Here is a 15,907-nt window from a genome sequence, read left to right on the forward strand (position 1 = left end):
TCAACATGTATCAGTATGTAATCCATCAATAACTATCTTTATTTTACTCAATTTTAATCTAATCTGTGTTTATGCATCATTTCATGTATAGTAATAGCTAGTATTAGTTGACAGTTTTCTGTAAGTTACCAATAAGTAACTTTCCATGAACTATCTTAATTAGTTTTCCAAGGTCCTCCTAAGATAGATACTAGGGCATAGATTGACTCATTTTACATGAGGAAGATCAGGCAATTGGCTCATGTTCACAGAGCTAGTAAGTAGCGAACATAGGCTTGAACCTGTTCTCTTGATCACTAAGGTATTTCTTCTTCCATGTGTTTTGCATTTTGCAGGCTTGGGGTAGAATTGAAGGGCTGTTGACCCTCTTTAAGGCAGGGTTTCTTGGGATGATGCCTCTGTCGTGTTAACAAAAATATCTGGTCATCAGTCTTGCCACCCAGAAGTTCAATTTCTGCAGTAAACTCGAAGATAATCAGCTTCTCAATGGTTGCTTTACACTAATGAAACAAACATATAATGAGGATGAAAATCTATTAATATAGGATAACACACATTTCAAAGTGGTCCCAAGCACTAAGGTCACCCAATCAGCTTATTCTCTGCAGGAGAAATTCATAGGAAGCTAAACTCAACATAAATTTATCAACTTACTTTCACATGTATTGGTGGTTCTTTATGGTAACTTCTGAGGATACAGAGATAATAATAAGTACAGTACTAAGCTGATTGAACGTTCAGTTTCTTTTTTTTTTTTTCACCTGGGTAAAATGACAATTATAAAATGGTGTAGTAAAATTGTGATTGAGTTAAGTACAAGATGTTGGGAGTAATAGCAGAACCAATACTCTAGCTTGAGGGACTCAGGAAAGTCTCTTGAGAGGAGGTGATGCCTGCAGTGGATCTCAAAGGGTAAAATTTATCCAGAGGAGGGAGGTGGCTTTCTAGGCAGAAGGATCTGTGGTGCAGAAGCATTGAAGTGAAAAACAAACAAAAAGCAAAAACACTTGACACAAAAAAGGGAGTATAGGGTTAATTATGATAGGAGTATAAGGATTCTTTTGAGGAAGTGGTGAAAGGTAAAAGGAAAAAAGTAGTCCAGAATGATATAATGAAAGACCTCATTAATACTCTTGATTTTTTTTTTTCCTAAGAAGAATGGGTACTTTATTAAGAATTTTGGGCATGGAAGTAACCTGTACATACCTACATTTGAAACACATCATTCTAGAGTAGTGTTTCCCAAATTTTAGTTTGTGTCAGACTCACTTGGGGGCCTTGTTCAAACATAAGTTTCTGAATCAGCAAGACTGCAGTAAAACACAAGAAAATGCATTTCTTTCTCTCTCTCTCTCTCTTTTTAGAGAGGGAGCATGCACATATGGGGGTGGGGGAGGTGAGAGGGAGAGAGAGAGAAGTAGGTATGCTTAACATGGAGGTGGGGTGATCTCATGACTCTGTGATCCAGTGACCTGAGCCTAAATCAAGAGTCAGACACTTAACTGACTTCGCTACCCAGGCACCCAAAGAAAATGCATTTCTGAGTTCCTAGGTGACACTGATGTTACCTGTCCCCAGACCACTCTTTGAGAACCCCTTCTCAGGAGACAAGATTATATGAGCATGAGTGTGAAAAAAACGACACGACTCAAAAAATACACTCTTTTGGTAAAGCTAGCATATTTGGGGGGGGTGGATAAAATGAGGTTTTGAATAAGATAGTGAATGCAGTAGTTATTAAAAGTAGGTGATAGATTGAGTTGAGCTAATATTTTAGAAGGAAAAATTAACTGGGTTGGTATATGGATACGAGGGTGAGGGAGGACTTTATCAACCTCCAGAAATCAAGATTGGGCAACTGACTGTTTACTGGAAGTACCAAAAAGATAAGCACTAGAGGAAGAAATTGGATGGTAGGCATCTGGCCATAGTAATGGGAGAGGAGGAGAGGGGATGATGTCTGATTTGGACATACTGAGTTTGAGATAATAGGGATACATCAGTGTGTAAAAGTTGGCAAAGAGGAGCTGATAGAGACTGAGTCAAGATTCAGCAAAAGATTTCCTTTATCATCAGCCATATGGAAGGGAATAGACAAGAAGAAAGCAACACCCAAAAAAATTCATAAAGAAAAACGTTTCAAAGAAGGCACTCCATGGAAAAGGTAGAACCTTTAATCTCTTTGGTACTTTCTTCAGAAAACCCTGTTTCATGTAATACTGTACAGTAATGTCTTTGAAACATTAATTAGATTTCTTGTTTAGGTGTGAGTTTGAGGATAATACTTTGGAATTAAAAATATATGGCAAAAGTCTTTGGAATTTTACTTTTTTACTAAATTCAGTGGCATTCATTCTCATACCTGTAGGTCAAACAAGGATATTCTTTTTTCCCATCAGAGATGATCCATTTCACTTCAGGAAAACTCTGCTTGCAGGGCCATTCATTCTTTCTACAAATATTGAATAAGTATGTTTTCTCCCAGGTCACTATGTGTCTTGCCAAGAAATTGTCCTCATTTCTCCCCCTACACCTCCACTTATTTAAAAGAGCAGAATTGTTAGAAATTACTGCCTTTGGAGTCAGCCTATTTAGATTTGAACACTTATTTGCTGTATGATTTTGTCAAGTCGTATAAACTCCTGAAGACTCTCTTCCATCTTAAAAATTATGGAACTAACAGCTAAAAGAGCTAGGATGCTGTTTAATAAGGCAGTAGAGTTCTTTATACTGTGTCTGGTATAGTTAATGCTCAATAAGTGTTAATTACATTGTTACCCAGCTAAGGTGTCAGGAAAAACTTAACCAGTGTGCATTCAAAACCAAAACCAATTCTGGCAACATGAAATACTCAAACTTATTGTCACCCTAAAAATCTCCTTAACACCTATATAGTGTAATTTTAGCACCTTGTTTCTCAGAATCCTTCCTCATGTTGCTAGATTGAAAGATCTACTTTTACTCTGAGATTGACATACTCTTTGACTGAAAAGATCCTTGAAGTCAGAAAGCATGTCATAGCCTCTAGATTCCATACACCTGATTCTATATGATGTCTTGCACTTATTATGTGTACAGTATACATACACCGACTAAATTGTCTGTTATTCTGACTCCCCACTAGATTCTGAAACCAAGATCAAACAGCTGGTAAATTCTGCAAATTGACTCATTTGTCATCATGCTCTTCATGTTCAGCACAGTGCCTCAGTCAGTCATTGTTTTATGAAAGAATTCATTGTGTGGCTCATAGAAAATTCAGATTCAGGCTGGACTGTGCTCAAAGTAAAAATGTAGATATTTTCCTTTTTTTTTTTAATTTTAAAGAATGACTAAAAAGGGCTCTTTCTGGCTTCCATAGGAAAGAAGATATATAAGATTGGCTGTGTGTGTTCCCTGCTTCTTCTATGCCTCCCAGGAAATTTACCCTGTAAAGTTGCCAAGGAAACACTAACAGCTTAAGTCTGGTAGAGGAGAAAGATGCCTCATTAACAAACTCAGTTTCATTATTTGGATGCTTGCCTCAAGGAGATGCTGTTCTGTGATGGAAGATTGTTTCCATTAAGCATTGTGTGAAAAACTGAATGATTTTTTTGAGGAAATTTCTTCTTTGGTATCTCTTTCCCAGTGCTGTGAACCTACACACTAAGATGTTACATAAAAACATTATTGACTTGTAGTTCAATGTATTTGAACTATTTATTATGGCTAGCCACATAGGTTAGATAAAGTTTTCAAGCATTCACTGTACAATGATTAAGGTATCAGGTCTTTAATTTGAAGTATTGACAGCATTTCATCAGAAGATAAATTTATTGTTTATTGTCTATTAAATCATTTTGTATATTTTCCTTCTTATGAACTAGAAACCCTGGGAATATAGAAATTTATTGCCTTAAGATAAGATAATACAGAATTGAGTGCCTTTTCCTTTAGGAGGATGTCTTATCAGTAATGTATAATGGAAAAAATGTACATGGTGCTTGGGGTTTAACACTTGGGATTCAGAGCTTCTTTGCAGAATTTACCAGCTATTTGATCGTGGGCAAATCATTCAGGCATTCTATAAAGATGGGTTGTGCAAACACTATTGCCTTGAACCATCTATCAAAGTAATTTATTTATATAAAAAATGAGAAATTCTTCATCATTTATATACTCTGCTTTAGCTTTTTTATGTATAAAAATGGTATTATGTGCTTTATTGAGTTATTCATCCATTCAAAAAGTATTTATTGAGCTCCTACTGTGTGGCAGCTGTTCTAGAGGGTGATGAGAGGTGTTCATCCTTTGTTGGACTCTTGACAACATTGTTCTTTTATCTTACTTCTTTGGACTTAGGATTGGTTAAGACTTCTACCTGTTAGTAGTCCTGGTGCATTACCATTCCTCTGGATCCACTGAACCATCCATACCTCTAAAGTATCCTTTTTTTTTTTTTTAAGATTTTATTTATTTATTTGACACATAGAGAGAGATCACAAGTAGGCAGAGAAGCAGGCAGAGAGATAGGGGGAAGCAGGCTTCCTGCTGCGCTGAGAGCTGGATGCGGGACTCGATCCTAGGACTCTGAGATCGTGACCTGAGCCAAAGGCAGAGGCTTAACCCACTGAGCCACCCAGGCACCCCTAAAGTATCCTTTTATTAAATGCTCTTTTATGATATTTTTGAGTTTGCTATTTGTTTCCGGATGGAACTTCCACGGATTTAGATAGGGAAAGTCTGTCTGAGATTTTGCTACTTAAACTGAGACCTGAGGGAGTGAGGATATGTAGAGATTGAACATTCTAAGCAGCATGAAAAATATGTGAGAGTTGACCCTGCAATAGGAGTCATATTTGGACTGTTTCTGGAACAGCAATGAGATCAATGTGACTGGGTGGCATGAAAGTGGGATAATGGAAAAAGGATGATATCAGAGAGATGGCCAAGGCCAGATCACTACAAGGCATTGCAAGACATGGTAATAAGTTTGTGTTTTATTCTAAGATTAATGGGAAACCATCAGGGAGTTTGGATCTGGGGAAGAATCTGATCTAACTTGTATTTTGAATGGATAGTTCCAGCTGCTGGGTAGAGAAGATATGGGGGAAGGGGAGACAAGGACAGATGGAAAGACAACAGTTAGACTATTTTCTTTAGTCCAAGGGAGAAATTTCACCAATAGTGGTCCAAGGGATTAGCATGGTAAGAATGTATGTGGTAAAGAATAGTCAAATTCAAGCCATATTTTAAATAGAATTGGAAGGATTTGCTGATGCACTTGGACCCGAGAAGTTGGGTGAATGGTGATGTCAAGATGGAGAGCTCTGGGACAAGAACTTAATTTGTGGGAGGGGTTGAGGTGGAAATCAAGTTTGATTTTTGCATTGTGAAATTTTATATGGCTATAATCCATCCAACTGGATATTGGAGTAGGCAGTGAGGGTCTCAGAGGATAAGTTGAAGTTGAAGATAAAATTTCAGAATTCATCAGCGTACATGATATTTAAATCAGTGCTACCAAATAAAATCATATAGAGGGTGAAACTAAATGGAAGCCACGAAAAAAAGTATTGAAAGAAAGATGGAGCAGTCAGCTTTGTTGATTGTACCTTAGAGATCAAGGAAAATGATGATGGAACATTGACAGTTGATTCAGCCATTTGGATATCATTGGCAACCTTGATAAGATTGCTGTGATACAGTGGGGACAAAAGCTGCATGAAGAAAGAGTGGGAGATGAGGAATTTTTGAGGAATTTTGAGGAATTTTTCTGCATAAGGATGGGAGAAAAATGCTTAATTTTAGTATTTTGAATATATGAATTTTGTAAACTTCTCTACAAACAAAATACCTCATGAAATGTTTTTAAATACCTTGGAGCAAATTTTAAACATAATCATTCAGTAAAAATGGTTGATATATATTGCTTATTGATTTCACTGTACTGGTACATTTTTGATAGGCTATTTTAATGTACTAAATGTACTCTAAATTCAAATTGAATCACTTTCCCCAAAAGCATTCCTAAAATATTCCCAAACTTTAAATATATATAAACCAAATTCTAAAATGTCAGTAACTAATAACAATAGTGTAATGTTTTAAGTATTTTTATAATATAAAGTGGCTTTTTAGAAGTGTAAAACTTGAAACTTGATACTAACTTTAAAAGTAACTATCAGATTTCAAGATATTCTGTGTCTTAAGGCATGAGCAATGTTAGACTCAATGGACTTTTAAAATTTTATTTTCTTTATTTTTAATCTATTTGCTACCCAGGCTGTTTTAACATCTTTTCCTTGACCATAACTGGCTAATCCTACTCTTTAAGTATAAAAATAAGGATACAGCAAATAGCCCTGAGGGAGACTTCAATCCCAATATCCTCTTTTTTCCCCCTACTTCCATGTGGGGGAAGTAAGACTTAAACATCAAACTTAATGACTTGCATTGAAAACCACATGATTAATCCCTAAGCTCTATTATTGAAAGTGTCTGTCAAGGGAAAAATTCTGTTAACTGTTGGAGTAGGGGATCGTGGGGAGGGGGGCACAGCTGGGCAACAGCATCAGTGGTGCACAATGTGGAGTTTATTTTAAACCTCTCCTAATGTGATAACCCTAGGTCCCCGCTGCCCTCAGGTCTCCCTCTACTTAGAGCTCTGACACTAGTCACTGCACTTGTAGCTCAACCTTCCCAAAACTTGAGACTTCTGATTCATGAGCCAGCCTTGGCTTACCAAGGAGCAGAGCTTTCCCACATTAGACGAGGCTGCCTTCACACAGCTTGCGTCAAGGACTGGCTAATAGCCTCACTTAGCTATTTGACACCCTGAAGAATAAGTGAAACTTCCATTACCCTAACTTTTTTTTTTAAGAAATAAAGTTGTTTACGTAGTTACGGATCCTAGTTTAGGGGCACCTGTGTTGCTCAGTCAGTTAAGCATCTGCCTTAGGCTCAGGTCATGGTCCTGGGATCTTAGGATGGAGCCCCACGTGGGGCTCCCTGCTCAGTGGGGAGTCTGCTTCTTCCTTCTCTTTCTCCCTCTCAGCCTGCTTATGTTCTCTCACTCTCTCTTCAAATAAATGAATAAAGTCTTTAAAAAAAAAGGATCCTATTTTATTTTGTTCTGTGTAGATGATGGCAACACATGTAATGGAGGCTATGTAATACTGGTAGTAAGTAGCAGTAGTACCTGAGCAGTAGCATGTGGGCAGGTATTGGTTCGTTTGGCATACTTTTATAAATTGAACTGGGGAGCAATGAGTTAAATGGATTCAAAGAGTGTATTACATATACAACATAAACAGAGTCACCATGGTATCTGCTCTCCATATCCCCAGCAGCGTTAGGGCTGGGTGAGACAAGTAGGGTGCTTAGGGCACAACATTTGAGGAGTCACTCACTCCTAGGATTGTACAAATGCCAGTCCTATTCCTAGTGGATTCTAAAAATAAGGTGCCTAAGGGACAAAATTTAAGGAAGTACTCATTGTCAGGATCCTGCAAATGCAGGGTCAGCACTTGTGTGACCCTCATAATTAATGCCTCCCTAAATTGTATACCCTAGACATGTCATCAGATGCCTCACTCTAATACTGGCCTGGACCCTAGTCCCACAGGATGACACAAAATTCGTTGGACCAGATGACAGACAACAAGGAGGGAGAGGTTACTGGGGAGGAGCCAATCCCAAAGTGCACCTAAGCAGTTTTACTGCCTGCAGATGGATCTAGGGTGGGGAATAGTGAGGAGGAAAGTTCCATGCCTCATTGGTGCCAGAGAGGTGAATGAGATGCAGCTGTATGGAAGCTCTTTAAAGGACTGCCTACCTTGTTCTGTTCTTAGGAGGCTGACAGAACATTCCACCAAGATGTAGCCCAGCCTACTGTTTACCTCTGCCTATATATATGGTCCATGTGGATATGTTCAGGGTAACCAGAATGCCAGGGTAAAGCTATTCCCCTAAAACTGGTGTTAAATAAATACAAGTTTGCAGTCATTCAAATATGTTTTGTAATACCACTTCCTAATAGCTATATGAGACTGGGTCAGTTATGTAAACTCTTTAACTTCTTCTTCCCTTTTTTTTTTTTTTTTTTTTTTTTTTAAGATTTTCATTTGTTTATATTCGACAGAGAGACACAGCAGGAGCACAAGCAGGGGAAGTAGGAGAGGGAAAAGCAAGCTTCCCCCTGAGCAGGGATCCCAATGCAGGGCTCCATCCCAGGACCCTGGGATCATGACTGAGCTGAAGGCAGCCACGTAATGACTGAGCCACCCAGGAGCCCCAACTTTTTAACTTCTTAAATGAGAAAAGAAATAAGTACTCTGTAAGGCTGTAATAATGTTAATGTTTTTAAGGCATTTTACCTGGTACATAGTACTTGCTATGTACTTCAAGTAATAGATATTTTATTAGATCTAAGTGAACTATTAGATCTAAATGAAGCTATTAAATCTAAATGAACATGGTACATAATATAGTTAAATTGTGTAACCTAATTAAAAAAAATCAGTTTGTTTTGAATGTTTTAGTCAAACATTATTATAATAACTAATAAACTTTCTAGGAAATTGATATTTTTACTTCTTGATATATTTTTGTTATCTCCATAAAAAGATACCTAAATAACAAGATAGACGGATTTGTTAAGAATTTCAGTTATATTTGCAGAAAAAATATTCAATAACCATCAAAAAATTGACTCACTTTTAGTTATGTGTAGTGTTCCTCAAAAGATTTATTTATTTCACCTATTAATTTTACAACATAAATGCATTCATGAACACTTACGCTCATTATTCACACCTGAAAAGTTTATTTTTGCATCAAGTGATAGATAAGCTGTGTTTAATTTGGGCATCCATCCAGGTAGGACACTTTTTTCAACTTATACTCAAAATAGCATATGAGCTCAAAAAATTATTTTTCATTTAAATGAATAACCAGAATAAGAATGTACATCTGTACTCTGTTTAGAGCCATGAGTTTCTAGTTTGCTTTAACTCAGCATGTTAAAAATCATGAATATCAATGCCTTTTGCATTCATCTTCTAAATTCTACTTTTGCTTTATTTTTCTCAGGGTGGTAACTGTCACGAAAGGCTTAAAATTTTAGGAATCTGAAAATTGATTCAATTTATCTAAAATAGCATAAATCTTCATATCTATGATAGTAAGAAATCTTTATAATATGACTTTAAAAATACAACAATGCATAAATAAATGGCTAAAGTGCTTTGAATCAATTTGTGTGTTGTCTCTCTGTTAATGACATTAGAAGTGTTTCTCTTTAATGTACTTTTATATAAAGTCTTTATATTTAGAAAGGCATATATTAACTCAAAATATACTTAACATCATTTTCTTTCATTTTAAATGTACTTGGAAATCACTTTTCGTATGAATAGAACTTTGTTTTTTGTCATGGTCATAACTGGTGCATTTTCAAACAGTGCAGTGATTATGCTTTATTTTCTGTTGATCTAGTGTTTCAGCCACTTTACTACCTTATGTTGTCAGTTCATTACATGAAATTCTAAAACAGGTTTAAAAATTATAGTTTACCTTTGGATTAAAAAATGCTTGTCAGTTTATAAATATGTTTCACACTTTGGTTTTATTATATAAGGGCATTAAGATTACTTAGATGATTTAACAGGAATGTTAAAGAACATGTTAGATCAAATAATTTAGGTGATTTGATTGTTCATGGTGTGCATGGTGCTAAAATAAAGAATTTCAACAAGATGGAGAGGGAGAGCCTTTTACAAATAGACTTAACAATAATGCAGTCATATTAATTAGGATCTTTCTGTTTTGAGAACCAGAAACTTACCTTAAAGTTGCAGGTGGGGAGAACATCTAGTTTCAGAAGTCGCTCAAACGATAGAATCAAGGGCATGGGCCCTACCATTATATCTTCCCAAATCCATATTACCTTAATTTTCCATAAGACTTTGGAAGCAATTTGAAGCAATTTTTATACGCCTCTTTTGGCGCTAGAGTGAGGGAGAGGAAGAAGTTCCTCAAAGGGATGCTGAACAGGGAAAAACATTATGTACAATATATTTGTTCCAGTGTAGATAACAATTTTCTTGGCAAGTATTCCTTATGGTTGCCTTATCATTTATAGCCCTTGATAAAATATGCATACAGAAATTCATCACCCATTAAGTTCTTGCTTGAAGTCAGCCTTTTTCAATGGAAACTCATCACATCATTTATTCCTTCCTTCTCCCCTGTCCTGCTTTTAATGCCTTCACCATGCTCATTTCAACCCTGTGTTTTTTGTTAAGATTCCCTGTTTTTGAGACACCAGGGAAACAATGATGTGATTAAGTCCCAAATGAATTTTTAGCATAAATCTTCCTAATGATGGAAAGGTATTGGCTGTTTCTCTGGTCATAGGCATTTAATTTTCTCTTCCCTCAGTCTTGACTCAGTTCTCTCTCATCTCTGATTTCTTACTGCAACTTTATTTCCCAGTTTCCTCATCCTATCCTGTCAAAAAGATGCAAACAGATAAGTGACCAGGGTCACAAGAAAGAAACTTTTTGTCAAGAAGTACAACTCTTCAGTGTAGCCACAGACTCGTCCCGCAGCCACTGAGCAGACAGTTTTGGCTAAGCTGTATGTGTACCTGTAAACGGGGCATATGCTCTCCAGTTTGTCACAGCCTCACCCGTTTCTCTGTTTATGATACATTTGACAATTGTCATTGCTCAGGAGTGCTCTTCTGTAGTTACTGATTCAAGATTAGAAATCAAACCTTGTAAAAGAATAGCTAATCTGCCCGTCTGTTTATAATTGTATCTTTTAAGTACAATAATAGATTGGACTACAGATAATTAAAAATTTTATAGGGTAATCATTTTTCATGGGATTTATATTCTTACAAATAACATGTTAAATTGCAGTTTTTATTAAAATTTCTTTTCTCTGTTATGTCCTCACTTCAACTCCGTAGAGAACAAAACTGCTTTCCTACCTAGAGCGATTTTTTGCGTATATCAAGAATAATTAGTCTGTTTACATTTTATTTTTTTTACAGATGCCACAGAAGTAGAGAAAATATCTAGATTTTTAGATATAGACTATCTGTATAGTGTTGTAGTGTGCAAGGTTGTCTGAAAATAAAACAAAGAAAACAAATGTAGCTATGTGCCCTAACTTCGTAGCTAAAGAAAATATAACACTATGGGACTGGGAAATTCTCCATGCTGTTGAGTGGCATTTTACAATCAACACCTCTCCCCTTTTCAGGATATCGAATCCCTAACAGGAGGGCTGACTGGTTCTAAGGGGGCTGATCCACCGGTAAGTTAGATTCTTCATTAAATTTAACTGTTGGCAAATTGAATTATGTATACACAGATCATCAGTTACTTGTATACAATTTGTCATATAGATACTTTTTGAAATATAGAGCTATTATAGTAATTAATACAAAAGTGAACTTGATTTGGGGTTTTGTTTGGTGTTTTAAAAAGTTTCAGTATCTCATAAAGTTCATTTCTGTGTATTGACTCTAAGATAAGAATAAAATCTTCATTAGAATATGTCAGTACTTCATGTCCTATGGGGTACACCAAAACTTTTGGAACATGAGGGTTTACCTTTCTAAATATGAATGTATGTTTGGGTTGCAATATATTTTCTAGTTACTGAGAAAAATTATTTTATTAGCCCTTTATCTCAACAGTATTGATTCTTGATATTGCTATTTCTTCTCTACTTTATCCAGGGAGCTTCTAGAAAATTAGAGAAAGTATTCTGAAATTTTAAAGGATTATTGTTTTTAAGCAATAAGAAGGATTAGTGGTCTAGTATTAGAACATCTTCTTTCTTTCTGTGATATCTGCTTTCAGAAGATATTGACTAGGATAACGTGATTTCATGTTTGAGGTACAAACATGAGTTCACAGTGTATATCTAAAGTAATAAGATTCAGTTTCAACAGAGAGTCAATGCATGAATTTTTAGCACTGTTTGCTTTTCACTTAGCACTGTGAGATTTAATGCTGAACACACAGAACCCAACGTTATCTATTTTAGCTATACTTCATTGAGGTATCTAGGTGAAGTCCATAATCACATTAAAACATCAGGGAGATGTTAAAAAGATAACTTTCAGTGTACCTCTCTCTCTCCTGTCTCCTTCCTATGTTTCATGATGTTGTCTAATCATCACATTGCTCCTGAAGTAGGCCAAACAACATATTTTAGTCCTTTCCTTCCTTTTAATTTCATTGTCTGAATTTATGTGGGAAAAAATATATTGTCTTCAGAAAACTGCTCATATTTAGTCCTTGACCCTGTTATATTACAGCATAAGGTAAGATGAAATGTAAGTCAACCAGCCAGTATATTGTGACAGGATTTATGGCTGGTCCTATATTTTAGTAGTATAGGTGACTGCTTATGTGATATAATTTCACTCTCCTGCCTGGCATGGTATTTGTACATAGCATTCAACTTTTATTAGAAGAGTAAATCCATTTCCTTCAAAATCCCACCCTCACCTGTCCACTGATTCCTGAAAGAATTCCACAGTTAGAAATCAAGCATTTGTCCCTGGTTCAAATAAAAATTAAATACCTCTCTCCTACAAGGGGTGATAAAAATTTTATTCATTATTTATCTGTTAAAATAAGTTAATCATATCCTTTAAAAAAACATTTTCCAAATATGGAAGATTGAGTGGGCATAAAATCTAGTTGTTGAAAGAAGCTTCTTGAAAGGAAAAATGATCACAGAAAGGAAAGAATGGTGTACAGAAGGCAAGCTTCATCAGATTCATTCCCAATAGCTAAAAGTGAAGGGTATGTGTGTATATGTGTGTGTAGTTTATAATATTGTGAAATAGAGATTCTCTCTTGGCCGTGTCCTGCCATGATGTTGGATATTTTATACTGCTGTTTTCATTTTCTGAAATTCAGACTGTGCTTATTTTTTACCTACATGAGCTTAGGCAGTCTAATTAGGAAGCTAACAGTACACATAAATTTAGTACTGCCCATTGTCAAAGAGCAGTCTAGAACATATTACTTGAGAAACTGTGTAATAAAATCATTTTTTAGTCCCATATAAAGCTTGCATAAAGCAGTCGAATAGAAATGAAATGGTAATAGTTTCTAGTGTCACTTCAGACAATTAAGAATAAGACTTTGAATGAAACTATTGTTTTTGCCCCCTAGTTAGAAAACTTAAAGTCAGATTACATTAATTATAACCTAAATCCACTTGAAATTGTTTATAATTTTTCCATTCTTTAAAAAATATCTTTATGGTAGATCATCTAAGTACTATTGTCCATTTCTACAGTTATGTCTTTTGTATAAGTGTTTTTTATGTTAGTAAAACCATTCTATGATGAAATTTTATTGATAAGAAATTCAAGGTCTTATATTTTTCCCCCTCATTATACAGAATATATAAAATGCTGAAGGAATGGCATCTCAGAATGCCACCAAAATGATGCATAGCTGTGAAATAATTTCTTTGCCAGTATAACATAGATCTCAGGGGCGTAAGTGGTATAATTAAAAAATCCATTTTTTTTCTGTGGGTACACATATATTATTTCTGAAGGATGAGAAAAAAGTGAAGTTTATATTTTATATAGTATACATGTGCAAAAAGTTGTGTACATTTGCAAATGTCATTATTAATAAATTTATGTACCTAGTAAGAATAAATTTGAAGAACTCCAAGAGTATAGTTTCCATTAATATTTTTAATAATAAATATTAGCTAGTTTTGTTGAAAACTCAAGTAGTCTCAGTTCAGTACTAATAATGAATGGGAGAATCATTTGTTCATGATTTTCAGAGGCAATTTCAAGTTTTTTGATGACCTTCCTCTGAAAAGGATTACAAGAAGGATTTTTTTCTTAATTCAGAAACTGAAAATTAATTGGTTGAGTAGGTAGAATTTGCAGATTTTTCTAAATCACAGTCATCTTAGAAAAAAGCTTTTCTGTCATTAAGAAAAATATTATCAGTTTAATATTGCCTTAGAACTATCTTTGAAAAATTATATCAGACATAGTTTACATTTAGCATGTGTTTTTCATTTACAAAAATTGGATCACAAGTTAACTTCCAGTGTAAAATTACAGCATATATTTACATATAAAAATAGAGTGAAAGAAAATATTAATTTCTAAAGGGTAAAAATATCATTAAGTTAAATTAATGCTTTTTTGTATATCATTTGCCATAGTGTTTTAATTCCTTTTCTTAAATTTTTATTTAAATTCCAATTAGTTAACATAGAGTGTTATATTAATTTCAAGTGTACGATATAATGATTTCACACTTAGATACAACACCCAGTGCTTACAAGTACACTCTTTAACCCCCATCACCTACTTAACCCATTCCCCCACCCACTTCCCCTCTGGTAATCATCAGTTTGTTTTCTGTAGTTAAGAGTCTATTTCTTGGTTTGCCTTTCTTTCATTCTTTTTCCCTTTGCTCATTTGTTTTGTTTCTTAAATTCTGTGTCTCAATGAAATCATATGATACTTGTCTTTCTCTGACTGCCTTATTTTGCTTAGGATAATACTATCTAGCCCCATCCACATTGTTACAAATTGCAAGATTTCGTTATTCTTTAAGGCTGAGTAATATTCCTGGGGGTGTGTGTGTGTGTGTGTATCCCACATCTTTATGCATTCATCAGTAGATGGACACTTGGGCTATTTCCATAATTTGGCTATTGTAGATAATGCTTCTGTATACATTAGGATGTATATAGCAGTACAGGCCTACCTTAAGAAGCAAGAAATGTCTCAGACAAGCAATTTAATATTACACCTAAGGAAGCTAGAAAAGGAACAACAAATAAAGTCTAAAGCTAGAAGAAGGAATGAAATAGTAAAGATTAGAGCAGAAAAAAATGATATAGAAACTAAAAAAATAGATTAGTGAAACTAGGAACTGGTTCTTTGAAAATATTAATAAAATTGGTAAGCATCTGTCCAGACTTAAAGAAAAAGGAACCAAATAAAGAAAATCACAAATGAGAGAGGATAAAGAACAACCAGTATCACAGAAATACAGTCATAAGAAAATGTTATGAAAAACTAAATGTCAACAAATTGGAAAACCCAAAAGAAATGGATAAATTCCTAGAAACTTAAAAACTACCAAAATGAAAATGGCAGAAATAGAAAACTTGAACAGACCAATAACCAGCAACAAAATTGAATCAGTAATCAAAAATCTACCAATAAGCAAAAGTCCAGGGCCAGATAGTTTCACAGACAAATTCTACCAAACATTTGCAGAAGAGTTAATACCGATTCTCAAACTATTCCAAAAAAATAAATAGTGGGAAAACTTCCAAACTCATTCTATGGGGCCAGCATTACCCTGATAACAAAACCAGATAAAACACCACTAAAAAAGAGAACTACAGGCCAATATCCCTGATTAACATCGATGCAAAAATTTTTGATAAAATACTAGCAAACTGAATCCAAGAACACATTAAAAAAAAAAATCATTCACCACAGTCAAGTGAGACTTATTCCTGGGTTTGCAAGGGTGGTTCAGTATTTGCAAATCAATCAACGTGATATACCACATTAATAAAAGAAAGGATAAGAACCTTATGATAATTACAATAGATGCAGATTAGGTATTTGTCAAGGTACAACATCTATTCATGGTGTTTTAAATTTTAAATGATAGTATTGAAATGTAAAAAACTGGTGAACCTTAAGGAATCAGGGGTATCCTAGGTAATCCGTTTTCAGCCAACATTCAGAAGGCCAGGATAAGGTCTAAATAGTGCAGCTTTGGATAGCCAAGAGAATTTTGGATGCTGAAGACTAGGGCAAAAAGCATAAACATTCCTAGTCAGTTGTATTAGCTGTACTTGTTATCTGGAGAGCTGTGGGTTTGTAGAT

The 15,907-nt window shown here is 35.0% G+C and overlaps 1 protein-coding gene across 6 annotated transcripts in view; it reads left to right on the top strand.

Moving 5' to 3' along the window:
• The window catches only part of PPFIA2 (PTPRF interacting protein alpha 2), a gene marked incomplete at both ends in the record, with an annotated part of 479,299 nt that overhangs the window by 67,703 nt on the left and 395,689 nt on the right, over positions 1 to 15,907 (top strand). For 5 of the 6 annotated variants that reach the window (XM_080810779.1, XM_080810773.1, XM_080810778.1 and 2 more), the window contains one exon: positions 11,254 to 11,307. The exons of the other annotated variant lie outside the window; for it this stretch is intronic. In XM_080810779.1, the coding sequence (XP_080666905.1) occupies positions 11,254 to 11,307 (54 nt within the window). The remainder of the gene's footprint in view (positions 1 to 11,253; positions 11,308 to 15,907) is intronic. 6 annotated transcript variants of the gene reach the window in all.

This window comes from Martes martes, assembly GCF_963455335.1.
Source record: "Martes martes genome assembly, chromosome: 8".
Taxonomy (NCBI): Eukaryota; Metazoa; Chordata; class Mammalia; order Carnivora; family Mustelidae; genus Martes; species Martes martes.